Source organism: Ochotona curzoniae, unplaced genomic scaffold, assembly GCF_017591425.1.
Source record: "Ochotona curzoniae isolate NIBS_2020 unplaced genomic scaffold, NIBS_Ocur_1.0 patch64, whole genome shotgun sequence".
Lineage (NCBI taxonomy): Eukaryota > Metazoa > Chordata > Mammalia > Lagomorpha > Ochotonidae > Ochotona > Ochotona curzoniae.
In genome coordinates, this window is record NW_024467044.1 from 237,094 (window position 1) to 252,395 (window position 15,302).

Sequence of the window (15,302 nt, forward strand, 5' to 3'; positions counted from 1 at the left end):
CAAATTATTTATTTTCTAATATAATCTTCAATTAACCTCATTTTTTTAGGTAGTAGATTAAAACTATGTTGCTCTGGATAGCTTGTATTACATTTTAAAGCTATTAATTATACTATAAAATCTATATGGATTTCTGCCAGTTAGAGGCACATTCTTCCTTCCATTTTTTATGCATTTACTGGCTAGCTGGAATTTACCTGTTATAGATTTAAATTATAGGTTCATAAGTTTATGGATTTGATAGAGATTAAATCATTGTTATCTTGACAACTTTTGTCTCTTACAAAAACACATAGAAGTGAATAGACTTTTGAAAGCATTTTATCCCCAACACACTGGGTTGCATCCAAATGTCTGAATGAAAAAAATTATAAAAGTATTAGGAAATAACATCAATGACAAATTATCAATCCTAGGGAAAAAATTTTAAAAAGTTCTAAAATTCTCTATGGAAGTCCTGACCTAAGATTACATACTTCTTTCAGAATATATATTGCAATTATATTGCGGAAGGTATGCAAATAAACCTGGGAGTATTAAGAAACAGATGCAAATGTAAACAGGTGAAATATAGAAATAATTCATTCTAGCCGAATAATAATGACAGTGTTATAAAACATACAGTCTGCTTTATATTTAGAACAAATGTCAAGAGAGCAGATATTGAAGAAGTTATTATAATGACTAACATTAAGCTTTATATTTTCTTTTAGCTCCGAGTCTTCAAGTTGGCAAAATCATGGCCAACGCTGAACATGCTGATAAAGATTATTGGTAACTCAGTTGGGGCTCTGGGTAACCTCACATTAGTGTTGGCCATCATCGTCTTCATTTTTGCTGTGGTCGGCATGCAGCTGTTTGGTAAAAGTTACAAGGAATGCGTCTGTAAGATCAATAAGGACTGTTCCCTCCCACGCTGGCACATGAATGATTTCTTTCATTCCTTCCTGATTGTGTTCCGTGTGCTGTGTGGAGAGTGGATAGAGACCATGTGGGACTGTATGGAGGTCGCTGGCCAACCCATGTGCCTTATTGTGTACATGATGGTCATGGTGATTGGAAACTTAGTGGTATGTAATCAGCTGTCCGTTTACTTGAAATTATTATGTGATATGGACCATTAGAATCTAAGTGTTAATTAGTTCTATCATTATTAAGTGTTAAAGGGATTAGAAAACAAAATATTGTCTTGATTTCCCTGCCCAGATAACCTGTATTTACATCAGTTATAACCTTTCTGTTAGAAAGGCTTTGTAAAACTTTTGAGTATATTCTCTCATTTTGATAACTGCTATGATTCCATCATTTGATATTCTTGTTATATGGTTTAAACCTATGGTTTTTATGTCTCTTAATAATGACATTCAGATGATATCCTAGAATACAGTATAATGATTCACTTAACAGAAACAAAAACAAAGTTGTTTCGGACCATGGTTAGTGAAAGGACTAATCCAACAACCTTACAGTCACATATAAGAGCAGCATCTATAGGAAAGTTCATTAAATTGCCACCCATGGGCCAATGACAGTACAATGCTAGTTTTCAAATGACCCTGCAAAGTAACAATGATTTTTTTTTTTGGCCATTTTTGAATAGCTGATAAAAGACTGCACATTAAATGAAATTCAAATTTCATCATCCATGTAACATTTTCTTAGAATGTGGACATGTTAATTCATTTACATTTTATTCACAACTGCCTTTGCACTATGCTGGCAGAGATGAGTAGCTACCATAAAGATAGAATTCTATAAAGTTACAAATTTTTATTTCTGTTTCATAATAATGAGTTTTCCAACCACTGGGTAATACCTTCTCTTTGACATATTCACTTTCCTGTTGTTCTAATGAGGGTTTCTTGGCCTTTTTCTGTTTCTTTCTTCCCTATATTGGTTGGTGAAAACTATCAAGATTACAAGAAGGAAAAAAAAATTAAGACAAAGTGTTCCTTCTGTGAACCACTCAACCTCATATTTCACATTGACTTGCCTCATTTGGTAATTTTGTCATCAAAATTATGGGATATGGTGACAGCTTTATGTCTGGAAAAATATTTCTAATTTTTTTCCTTGCATCTCTCATATTAAAAGAGATTCATAGGTCAAAACAAAGATTCACATTATCAAATTTTATCTACAGGCGCAGTGCCAGATATCTACAGAATACAATTTACAATGCAAATTCTAGACCCCTGAAGTTCTAGACTATATAAACATACACAAATTGGATTATCATTTTGTAACTATTGGTAATCCTAAAGTTTTATATGGAAATAAGTAAGCAAAGTTTAACTTTATGTAGGCTTACATATCTCTTCTAACAGTTTCATATTTTTTCTTTTGGACCTTCTAAGTTTGTTTCTGAGTATCATTCATTTCTTGTGTGGCATTTATTTCTGATAAAGTGAGTATTTCTTTTTCAAGTATTTGCCTGAATAACTTTAGCAAAATAAATAATATCATAATTGTGTTGTTTAATTAGCAGGTAAAGGATAGTAAGTATAGGCCATAAAAGAAAATTTGACTAAAGGATTCCTACTATAGAAATGAATTTACTAATGACATAGTAGTGTTGGAGAGGGACTTATTTCTTCACCCATGGTGATTCCTTGCCAGTGTGGCTGAATGTCTGCTTCCAGCGTTCATAGGAGCTCAACATGAATAGAGTGGTAGTGGGTCAACCCTCTGCTGCTTCTCTCATATGTCTTTACCTGTGTATGAAAAGCTGCAGGGAATACCATGTAGAATTGTGTTGTGACCTGTATTTCAGAAGTGTGCTAATTTTTTTCACTTTCTGTCTTTTTATTTTTATATACCCCATCCCCATTCCAATATAGCTACTGAATCTATTTCTGGCTTTATTATTGAGCTCATTTAGTTCAGACAATCTGACAGCAATTGAAGAAGACCCTGATGCTAACAACCTCCAGATTGCAGTGACCAGAATTAAGAAGGGGATAAATTACGTGAAACAAACCCTTTGTGAACTTATTCTAAAAGCATTTTCCAAAAAGCCTGAGATTTCCAAAGAGATAAGACAAGCAGAAGAGCAAAATGGCAAGAAGGAAAATACTTCTAACCGTACAATTGCTGAAATGAGCAAAGATCATAATTTCTACAAGTCAAAAGATAAAGTCAGTGGTTTTGGAAGTAGTACAGAAAAATATTTGATGGAAGAAAGTGATTATCAGTCATTTATCCATAATCCCAGCCTCACAGTGACAGTACCGATTGCACCTGGAGAATCTGATTTGGAAAATATGAACACTGAAGAACTTAGCAGTGATTCAGAGAGTGAATACAGCAAAGAGGTAAGATTTTTTATGCAAATTGTGTTTAATATAAGCTTAAACACATAAAAATTTAGGTATCTGTTGGCAAAGTTATTTCTAATATCACATTTGTGAATAGTTCCCATGTGCAGTTTAGCTTCCTGCAGGTTTAACCTCATAATATTTTATTCTTAAAAACTGACTTAACCTAGGCTGTCTTTGGAAGCTGACTCCACCCATCATTCATTCCATATTTGGTACCAGTTGAAGTCATGCATCGCAGCTTTCTGTGGTATCAGTTGAATCTCTGTTACCTTAATCTTTGTATCCACCTATTCTTTTGCCTGTTCATTACAGGTGGAGTCCCACTTGGTCCTTTGGTCTCCATTTTTCATCTGCCTTGTACCCGGATGCTACTAATTTTTTGTACATTCAGTCTTAATTATGTCACTTTTGTTATATACCTGTAAGTCTGCTGACTTATTTACTGCACATAAAGCCTTCACACTATGTCCCCTACTTCTTTAATCAGACTGCTAATGCTCATCCATGAAATCATTACCCCTACCAAACACATTTCCTTTTAACTACATACTGTTTTTCTGTGTGATGTTGCTGGTAATTTCCTTCTGAAGTTAAAAAAAAAAATCCTGTGTGCATTCCTCAAGGCATAGCTTTCATGAGCTTCATCTGTGAAACTACTACTACTGCTTAAGTCTTAGTTGGATAAGCACTAAATGCATTAATACATTTGCATAAGATATTTTGAGCAATATCCAAAAGTGTTGAAAAATGTTAGGCATCTCACTGTCTTAACGTTTCCCCAAATAGATGTAAAGTTTTTGTGATTTTGAATACCACATAATACCCTGAGTCTTCTGAGCTTATCATTTAGTTTATTAGTTATTGTAATTTTTGGAGAAGATTATGATTTTCATCAAATTCTATTATACATTCTTTGAAAAGGAATTTTAAAGGTTTAAATCCTTCAGATCAGTTATAATCTACAAACTTCTAAGTGGATCAAGGTATACATGCAGCTTTTATTATAAAAGTGAAATTAAATAGTTATAAATATCACAAAGTATTTTATGATATCTTTTGAAGTTTCAATATAACATTCAAAATATATATGTTAATTTTTATATATTTAAGTCATGTTAAAAATTGCTCAATATATTTACCAATACCTTCTGTCTGCTTAATCTTATTAAAAGATGGATTTCAATAATTTATAATATATTTGCAGAAATATGTTGAATAATCACGACCAATATATTCTTATCTATTGTATTTCCATGGTTCAAACACTATAAATACAGGAGGTTAGAACTACCTCAGATTGTGTAGTAAAATAGATAACTCTTTTAAGTTTTTAAATTGTATTTCTATGAGAGGCAAATTCTCTCTGGAGGGGAGGGGTGCAGCAAATGGGGCAAAAAGCAGGTGTGAGAGAGACAATCTCTCCCATTTCCTGATTCTTTCACCAAATGCCTCTACCAGCTGAGGCTTAATGAAGCCAAACACAGTATTCCAGAATATTCCAGGTGGTTGGCAGGCACATCACCTGTTGCTTCCTGCTGTGCTTACCACAAGAACCTGAAATTGGGAGACAGCTAGGAGTTGAACACAGGATGTGAGCATCTCAAAAAGGGACCTTAACCATTGTGCCAAATGCCCACCTTGGGCTGGCCTTTTAAAACACTTTGCACACTATTTTAGTTAGGAAGCCCTTAACATTAGTTTTTATTATAATCATTCAGTTCATCAACATTGTTATCATGATCTAAAAGTTAAAGTTATGGGGTTGGCATTGTGGCATAGTCCCAAAGCCACTCTGTGCATTTGACACCAGCATCCAAAATGGTCTGATTTGTGTCCCAGCTGTTCTATTCTCATCCAACTTTTCCTGCTAATGAAATGGGAAATTCAATAGAAATATTGCTCAAGTATTTGAGCTATTGTTACCCATGTGGTAAACCTGGAATGGAGTTTCTAGTTTCCATCTGGCCCAGGGCTGGTAGCTGTGGCCATTTATGGGGTGAGCCAACAGATGGAAGGTTCTCTATAACTCCGGATTTCAAAGCAAACAAATGAGTCTAGTCCAGGTTCTGGATGCCACTGGCTGAAAATTTACCCTTCTGTATAGACAGTTCCCTAACATATCCGTGTGCACTGTCTTAGGTACTCTTTCAAACCCAGATGATACAGATTGCACAGTTAAACTATGGCCAAGAATGAAATACCTATGCAGGATCTTTCTCTCCAGCTGCCTTAGGTTAAAAGGCTCATAACACTGCTTTTTTTCCTTTTTTTTTTTAAAAAAAATCTTGTTCAATTTTTATTTCTTTGAAAATCAAATGAAAACAGAGACATAAAGAGTGTTCCAGTCTATTAATTCATTGCCAAATGCCCGCAACAGAGATGAGGAGGACCAAGCCAAGGGCCAAATTCAAGAACTTAATCCAGGTCTCCTGTGTGGTGACTGGGTTTATTCACTTGAGCCACTTATTCACTGAGATAAGCAGCTAGAAGTGGGACTCAAACCCAGCCACTCCAGTGTGAGATTTTACCCACTAAACCAAATGCCTGCCCACAAATGTTCTGTACTTGCCCAAAGTGTTTCTAACCCTATCATGATAACTTTCCCTGCTCTAACTCCCATAATTTTTCAGCTTTCGTCTGAACTTCCCGAGTCTTAGGTTACTTATTCTATTTTTTTTTTACATGCTTGAGAACCCTTTGATATTGTGGTTATTACATTTCTGATGAACTTTGATGAACCAGCAAGGCACATCCTGCTCACTCAACTACCTTAGAATCTGGTTAAGAAGATTCTGGAGTAGAGAAAGGGCCTCATACCCAGCTTTGATATTATTAACTCTGAACTGGAGCAATGTTCAGAAACCCCTCTGCAGAAAAATTTAGTTATATGTAAGCAGAATTATAATAAAAATTACAGGACTCAAGTAACTAGACAAATGCCCATTGAGCGTGCTCCCTGAGTAATTATTATAGCTACAGAATTGTGTGCTTGTCAATAAGTATTTGGTACAGTTCAAATTTCAGACATGTGATGACAGCACTCAGTAGTTCAGTATTTTAGTGTGTGACCATGTTAAAGACACATTCGGGGAGCTTCTTGGAAAAGCCTGTTCAGGCCTCTGTGTTCTGAACTCTGCCTGCATCTGGAGGTGATCTCAAAATCCTGATTGTGTTCACAGTGATTGCTGTGATGCGAAATTAACCTATCGTGCTAGACTTAGAATCCTATTTGTAAACTTCCATTTTCTTTATACAGGGACTGGCAATAAATTTCCCACCTTTCCTATTTAAACATGCGTTTTGAATGAAGGGAAAGAACATCCGTCCAGCTTTCCTTTTCACAACTTCCACACCCACACCTGGAAAATAAACCCAAAAAGACAAAAACAAAAGACAACCTCTTTGGAGGATAAGTGTCCTGATTTCACAGTACACTATATGGAGAATTTCCAGTCTTCTCGTGTCAGTTCTTAGGTAAACAGTGTTTCTTCCACACAGTTAAATGCAGACTCCAGAAGTGAGCCCAACATATTGGAAAGAACATCTTATCAGAAAATGGTCAGATAAATCAAATGAAGGGTTCTGTGGAGGAACTTAAAGTGTTCTGAGGAAGAAGTTGGCAGAGAACATCAACACTTCAGTCTCACAATTAGGAAGCATCCCAACTTCTCCAGGTTTCCTCTGGGACATGAACTGACACCCAAATGGGATCCTGGGTGTGCAAGGTGAGGACTTTAGCTGCGAGGCTACTGCACCAGGCCCTAATGTTTCCTCTTAAAATCAGCCAGCTCCCGAGGCACAATGCAGTCTTTTAAGCACCTTGCAAGCCTGAGAAGATGCTACACTGATTTTTACCATTGACAACAAAGTGACTCCTCAACTATGGGCCTCAAAGCATCAGGCATGCTCATTTATCCAGTAAATACCTATTACAGCCTACCCTTTTAGGCTCATGTATTTGTTTGTGTATGCTAGAGAATACATAAAAAAAAATCTAGAACTATGTCCCCAGCCTTATGATAAGCACAGGGGTTTTCTCCCACTTGTTCATCATCGAATATATTTGACATGCCCAAATATCGAGTTTCTAAAATGCCATGTAAAAATGTTATGCCTTCTGCCATTATTTAGCTTCAAAGTTAAATAGTAAGAAATCATCAGAGGCAATAAAAAAATGAAGCAAGAGACTGTATCATGATAAAGGCACATGAAAAGTAGCATCACTTAAATGGATTCTGTGAGACAGTTTCTCAGGGTAGTTATGGCACAGATGGAAATCACATGCAAAGGAACAGTATTCATGTTGTTCGCCTGTTCCATTCATGTATTCATCTCCCCTGCTACTCTATTCATTTTTCAATTCTGAAAGTCATCATCTTTACAGCAATGTTTCTTATTCTTTGCATTCTGGTATATTTGCAAGCATAACTTTGTTCCACAGCTGTTTTAAAATGTTAGAATGAATTAAATATCGTTATTAAAAGTAAACCAAGAAATAAAAACATATTTTTGTCCTGTATCTACAGAGATAATTACTTATTTTATTAAATATGCTTGCTTGTTTATTTAACTGATTTCATTACAAGATCAAAGGGGTTAAAACATACACATTCATCCAGTAGTAGGGGCTAAGTCAGCATTTTGGCATTTGCTTGCAATTCCTTTGTCCCATTTGAGTGCTGGTTCATTTTGTGGTTACTCTACTTCAATCCAACTCCCTGTTGATAACCTTGGAAAAGCAGTGGAAGGCAGCCTGAGTGTTGGTCCCTTGCTCCTCAAATGGGAATCTCAGATGAAGCTCCTAGCGCCTGACATTGGTCTGGCTCAGTGCTGGCCATTGCAACTGTGTGAGAAATGAGCCAGTGGATGGAAGATTTCTGTCTTTGAGTTTCTCTTTGTAACTCTGACATGCAAAATAAATTAATTAAAATCTTTAATCCATTCACAACTCCTATTAGAATATTAGTGTTAGATTCCTGGATCCTGAGTCCACTGTCCTACCATCACGTGCTCTTGAGTACAGAACAGTGGTGATGGTTTAAATATTTGGGTTTATGCCATCCACAGACAACCTGGTTTGCATTCTTGCTCCCAGTGCAGACTTGGCCACTGCAGGCATTTCGGGAGTACCCTTGCCCCCTCACATTCTGTCTCTGTGTGTCCTGGTCTCTTTCTCGTTCTTCTCCACTGAAAGAATTTAAAATATCAAGGTTAAATATTTTAGTTGTGTGTGGTGGTGGTGGTTTTAATTATATTGTTATCAGAACTATTTCTATTTAGAATGTTTATCAAAACTTTTCTTGAAAAAGCAGGGACTGCCTTCATCAAAAGTATGGTTTAGAATTTCCTACTTACTATACTCTACAAAACATAGAGATATTTTCCTGATACTACATTTGAGTCTAAGGAATTAATTATTACATTTATACCTTCATGGGAAATTTTCTTTTGGTTCAGTCTTATTTCCAGAGTTTAAGACAGGAAAAAAGCACATGGTCTCATTTGCTGGTTTGCTCTCCAAATGCTAGCAAAAGCTGAGGCCACCGTTGTCTAGGCTGAGAGTCAGGAACTCAGTCAAGTCTCCCATGTAGATAGCAGAAGTCCAATTACTTGAGCCATCTTTTCTGCAGCAGAAGTTAGGAACCAGAGGTGGGAATCAAATCCAGGAACTCCAATATGCAATCCTGTTATCTTAAACACTAGGCCAAATGTCTATCCTGATACTCTCTTGCATGCATAGATTCTTTAGAAATATGAGTTTTCCTCTATAGATCTTTGGCTCTTTCCTTTTGCAGATTTTTCTCCAACTATTTGTTATATTTATTTTATGTGTGTGCAAAAAAAGTAATTGTATATAATTTGACATATTTAGAGCAATGTTTCTTATTCTTTGCATTCTGGTATATTTACAAGCATAACTTTGTTCCACAGCTGTTTTAAAATGCTAGAATGAGTTAAATATGGTTATTAAAAGTAAACCAAGAAATAAAAACATATTCTTGTCCTATATCTACAGAGATATTGTTGCTTTGATTGTAAACAAACAGAATGAGAATAATTGTGTTAGCACATTACAGAATCTTAGTCTGTTAAATAATAATTTCTCTGTGGAATGATATTTAATCTTATTACAGTTTAAAGTATATTGTTTATTTTCAAGTATATAATGTGTATTTTCAAAATATAACCAGTTGTTCCTTACAGGTCTCTGACTAAAACCATTTTAAGATACAGTGAATTATTTCATCATGCTTCATTTTTAAAATTCAGTACCTAACCTTTTTCCTTCTCACAGGGATACAATCAAACTGGAACAATCAAGAACACACCTCAGTGCTTTTAACCAGGCAGAAACATGTGTGACCACTTTTACACAGGTTACCTTCAAAAGAACATACATATGATTTTTTTTTTCAGTGTCTTGCATGCTGTTTAGCTACAAAATCTTTCTGCCTGACTCATTGCAAGAAAGTACAAACATAAACAATTGTTCCATAGATAAATTTATGTCATAGCATGTTACTGGGACAGATCCATTATTTTTGTGACTCTCTTAATGAACTTCTTGATATAGCTCTGTGTCCTTAGGTGATTTTAAGTGCATGAGCTGTAGATTTTTTTTATTGGATGGATTATAAAAGTGAATGACATTACAGAAGCCACTGAAGTAAAATTTAACTTAAAAACATTTATCAATTTCCCTTTTAATCTGTATAAAGATGTCTATTACATCACATTGTCTTATTTACATTAAATAAATGAAAACTGTATTTGAAAAGAATTTTTATAGGAGAGTTATTTCAGACATAAACATAAGATCTCAGGGAATGCAGAATAGCTTTAAATTTGTATTTATAGACACATGAACTGAAATCTGAAGCCACTGTTTGAACACATATTTAAGAAGCTAGGGAACATAGCCAAAATATGTTTGGTCTAAAATTTGAGTGTATTTAATTATTATTTTCTGCATAATAATGACTAATTTTTAAAAATTAGTTACTAAAAATTTGCAATTAAAAAATCAGTTTGGCAGTTAGCTTTTGTTAATATTAGTGTATCTAAAAAATAAACTTAATTGGTTCTACTTACGAATGAGTGAAATGTTTAATTTCATTCTAAGACCAATATTATATATTGACATTAAGGTTCTGATTATATACATAATTAGGGTAACCTACGTAAGTTATTTTAACTAGAGCATATTATGAAATTAACACTAAATGTAAGATATAAAATACTTTTACAAAATAAGACACAATAACCCAAACTGTTTATTTTACAATAAAGAGTATACTATGTAGATATAATATTTTGTTTCAAATTGTAGTATATCTTGCTGAATGACAGAATTCTTTAAATTTTCATCGGTAAAATCTATGCTAATAGGAATCTTAGCAATTTATAATCTAGTACTTTTTTTCTATTTCACAGTCATTGTGGAATTATTTCTTATCCATTGTGCAATGATGAGAGCAAAATATTATCCTGAAATTGGTACACTCTTGGGATGATACTGCCAACAATTTCAAGTAAAATGTGAAAATGGTATTAGTGTTCATTAGAGTTGATATTAACTGTCTTCTTAAGAAAGACACATACTTTTCTATTTAAAATTGGTGGTGATATAAAGGCAATGTTTTCATAGAAAGGTATTGCATTAGAGCATGTGGTAAATTCTCCTTGAATTTAAGTATAAAACTGATGCACATTTTATAATTCTATATGCATAGGTGTAGAAAAAGCATACAATTTTCAGGAAAACCAGTTCCAAATATATATATGCATGCATACACTTAGATATATATGGACAAATATGAATATATAGAAAATAGATATTTGTGTAAACATGTACTTGTGTCTATATATGATTTTTAATTCATAAACATTTAATTCCATTTAATTAACTTTTTCAAGTAATCTTATAGATCTAAATTAACATAATTTCTAAAATTATTTTTTACCAAAATACATTATAAAAAGAGAATGATACTTAATAGGCATTCTTTGATGAAGTAGTAAACTGATTATTTCAATTTTGAAGAATAAGTAAAAAATGTGCCACCTCAGCAGAAGTTGCTTACATCTAAGTTAGGAGAGACATTTTATTAATGAAAAATTATTATTTTACATTGTATTTACAAATTTGGGAATGAATGTCGAGAAAACTAGAAACTATTCCACTCAAGGAATTTGTTTTTTCAGCCAGGAGTAATTTCCAAAAATAACAGAAATGCTTCAGATATGTAGTTTGGGTTTTGTTTATACTTCTGGTGTTAAAAAATTATATGCGGCGTTTAGCAAGTTTGAGTCAGAATATACACTTTTAGCACATTTTACCTCCATGTTTGCTTAGGTTCCAGCCTTTGTTGACCCTCTTGTTATAACAGTGCAGAGTGCTAAAATGTTCCAAAACGTGTAAGGCCCTACTGATTTGGCACACAGCACTGTCATTATGGAAATACCTGATCTGTGGATTGCCATCCTAGTGCACTGAGTCCTTGAAAATTGATCACTTTACATTTAAAGACATCATTTTCTTTATAGCAGGAAGCTCCAAGATATTACAAGAAATCTAAATCCAGTACAGTGTCCTTAATTATCAGATTTAGTTCATTTTAAATATTTGTGTTTATATCACTGAAGCACATAAGTTGTCATATTTTCAGATAGAAAGACTCCTAAGTAGAAGATTCTGTGAAACAATCAGTAAAATCACTGGCGTTATTTTGGATTTTTATGGTGGTGACAGAAATTTGACCTTCCTGTTTCTCCAATGCTAAATATTACTTGCCTCGTTGACACTGTAGTGGGCCTGAGTATGTAGTCATTCCCCTAGAGCCTAACAACCATAAACAACTGTAGCAAAGGAAAGTACTGATTTTCCCCAATTTTGAAAAAAAAAAAAAAAAGATGGATTTTTGTAACATGAGCCCTGATTTTAGTGCAGGTTAGGGATAATAATATGGAGATCCAGATAACACAGTGGAAAATGCTACTGACTTTTCCATTGATCAAGAATGGCTAGAGAATATTTCAACTTGGGGTATCACCTTTTACAAGAATTTTCAGAAAATTCAAAGAGACCAAAAGAAAGTTGGAGGGATCTTGAGAGGGCCAGGCAGCTCCATCATGCAAAAAAATATCTTTACAAATTACATTCAAGCATACGTGATGATGTCATGGGTGATCTCTAATCTTTAAAAATCTTTAAAAGGTTATAAAAAATTGATTTCTTCAGAAGGCAGAAACAAATGTTCTTAAAATTGCAAAAGAGAAGAAAGAAAAGTTTATTTTGGTTCTATACCAGAAGAGAGTATTTTAAAATTTAATTTGGTGTCTAATAGAATGTGGCAAACTTGAAAAAATTGGACTCTTACACACCCAAGCATGGTAACTGTAGACTTTGTTCTAATGGTTCTTGAATTCATTATGCTGAACTTTTTGACCCCCTAATTACTTAATAACATCATCTGAGATTCTGATTATAAAATAAGTATATTAAAAGATAATACTGACTTAAATACAGTTTAAAACTTATTTTCTTTGCTTCTTGATATTATGGCTCCCAGTTTATCAGTAGTATCTCCCATAACTACCTCTCTTTTTACCGATCCCTTTTCATTTATAACTTTCAGCCTGCTTACTGTTTTTCATATGCCTTTATTTATATAAAGAGAAATAATTATTGGGGACATTTTCCTTAAAGAATTTCATTTTTTATCAGTGTGTCAAATCACCAGCCTTATAGGACATATTTAATTTTTTAATCTTTATTAGTGATAAAAATGGGTGTGCAATTGAATTTTCAGATTCCCAAATCAATCTGAAGCACATCACATTGCCACGAAACCTTCAGTGATATTATCTTAAAAAGAGCTGTTTCCCAATACATTATACAATCCCACAATTGATGATCTTCTTGTGATCCACACTCAGGGGCTCAGACAAGCCCAAACATGACTTTTTAATGTATTTTTTTAATGGAGGGTTCCAGCCAACATTTAAATGTAGTACTTTGGAGTGTTTTCATATTCAACCACCTACTTTAAGATTATGTTCTGTGTTCCATACAGTGTTGCTTTAGGTTTGATGGTTTTCTGCTTTCGAGTGACAGATCATAAAATCATTATATACTTTTTCATACTAGTAGGAGCAAGAATGACCAATAACATTAACTACCATCCATACAACCATGGATTGGCCTTGCAAGTTTACTGCCTCTCTGTCAACAATGCAATTTCAAGTGGCTAATTAATGACTTTTTATATAACACCTGTCTTTAACTTTTATAGATAGTTAAAATTGTATTTCTATGCAGTATTGTAGGAAAACACACCTTCAAGGCAATCAAAAGGATAACCATGGAAATGATGAATTTTATGATTTGATTGTTTCAGTACTTGAAGGGGATTCTTTACAATTAGGAAAGAGTATTTCAGAACTGTGTTTTAATGACACACATACAGAACACGCACACTGTCTCTGTATATTGGGTTACCTCAAAGGAGAAGAATAACAGTTTTAGTATGCATTATTTTAAATTTTCTATGTTAAGTATATTACTTTCATACAAAGAAAGGAAAGGTCTTAAGGCCTTATTTAATAAGTTTATTCTTTAGCAAATATGAATTTCAAGGGGTAAGTAAATTAGAATTAAACTGTATTGCTGGAGGATACACACTGAAAAGTTATGTGGTCCACAGTGACAATAATATACACCAATGGCTTAGATGTTCTAAGTACTAAGTTGTGTAAGTACAGTTTATGATGTTTGTACCATGATGACATCACTAACTCTGATCCTCAGGATATAGCCCTATTGTTAAATGACACATGACCCTATATAATTTGATATTTAATATCGAAATAATTACTGAATGGATACTAAAAGCACTCCCAAGAAAACAGTTTCTATAAATGTGTTACTAACAATAATTTGGCCTGTAAGACAGCTAATTATAGTTCCTGATAAAGTATGTTGATAAATGAGCCAAACTATAAATTTGACATATTTTGCCATAAAAGCTGTATGAAAAAAAGCACGTTTCAGTGAAAAGATACACTATCCACCATAATCACCTCGACTTTTATTTTCTTACAACCTGGCAAAAGTCTTTCTTGCTAATGTTCTTTAAAACAGGGGAAGACTAAATATTTATGTCACAGATGTTTTTATGAATTTAACCCGAGTCAGAATTTTGTAAAGAATGATTTTATTTAAAAATGGTTACCAGCTGAAAGGAAACCACTGCCTATTGTTAGTATTTTGGCTAATAGCAAGGAGGTGCTCTGTATTATCTGTACCACAATGCTGCCAACTGCTTTGCTTCAAAATCCTAACCAATAAGTCTTTTCAGAGCAGAAAGGCTCTGTCTTGTATCCGGAGAATCACAAGGTTTCTCTCTCAGTTCCTTAGTAACAGTTCACTTGCAGCTGAGAGGCCAAAAACTTATTTCTTCATGTAAATGTAGTCTTTTAGAAACCAGCTGGACAGACAGCTGCTTTGGGTGGCAACTGGTACAATCTGACATGTTAGTAACTGCTTCTCCAGAATTTCACCGTGAAGTAATTGATAGTTTAAAACCTTAAATTTTACTGATCAGATATAGTTGATTTCTGTTCCGCTCTTACTTAAAAAAAGATGAATTCAGTTAGCTAAATAATCTATTTTAAGTAAAATTGTATTTTGATATCATTCATACTATCAACAAATCAGCTAACCTTACATAAATACCTCTTATCTAATTTGAGCTAAAAATAGCCACCTAGTAGGGTGTTCACAGTACTATAGTTAATTTTATTCATGTCATTTTGAACAGTGTTGCATTCTGTATGATAATAAAAAAACAAAGAATTTACTAGTGAGGCTATTTCTAATTTTTAATTCAAAAATACATAACTCTTAATGTCTGAAATAGTACTTTATTGTTGAATTTGTGATATGATTGCAAATTCAGAAATTTAGGAATCAATTTAACT

At 33.7% G+C, this 15,302-nt stretch overlaps 1 protein-coding gene across 3 annotated transcripts in view; it reads left to right on the top strand.

Moving 5' to 3' along the window:
• Nucleotides 1–15,302, top strand: part of LOC121168148 (sodium channel protein type 9 subunit alpha-like) — a 72,008-nt gene that overhangs the window by 29,569 nt on the left and 27,137 nt on the right. For all 3 annotated transcript variants that reach the window (XM_040997968.1, XM_040997970.1, XM_040997969.1), the window contains exons 15-16: nt 714–1,070; nt 2,841–3,314. In XM_040997968.1, the coding sequence (XP_040853902.1) occupies nt 714–1,070; nt 2,841–3,314 (831 nt within the window). The remainder of the gene's footprint in view (nt 1–713; nt 1,071–2,840; nt 3,315–15,302) is intronic.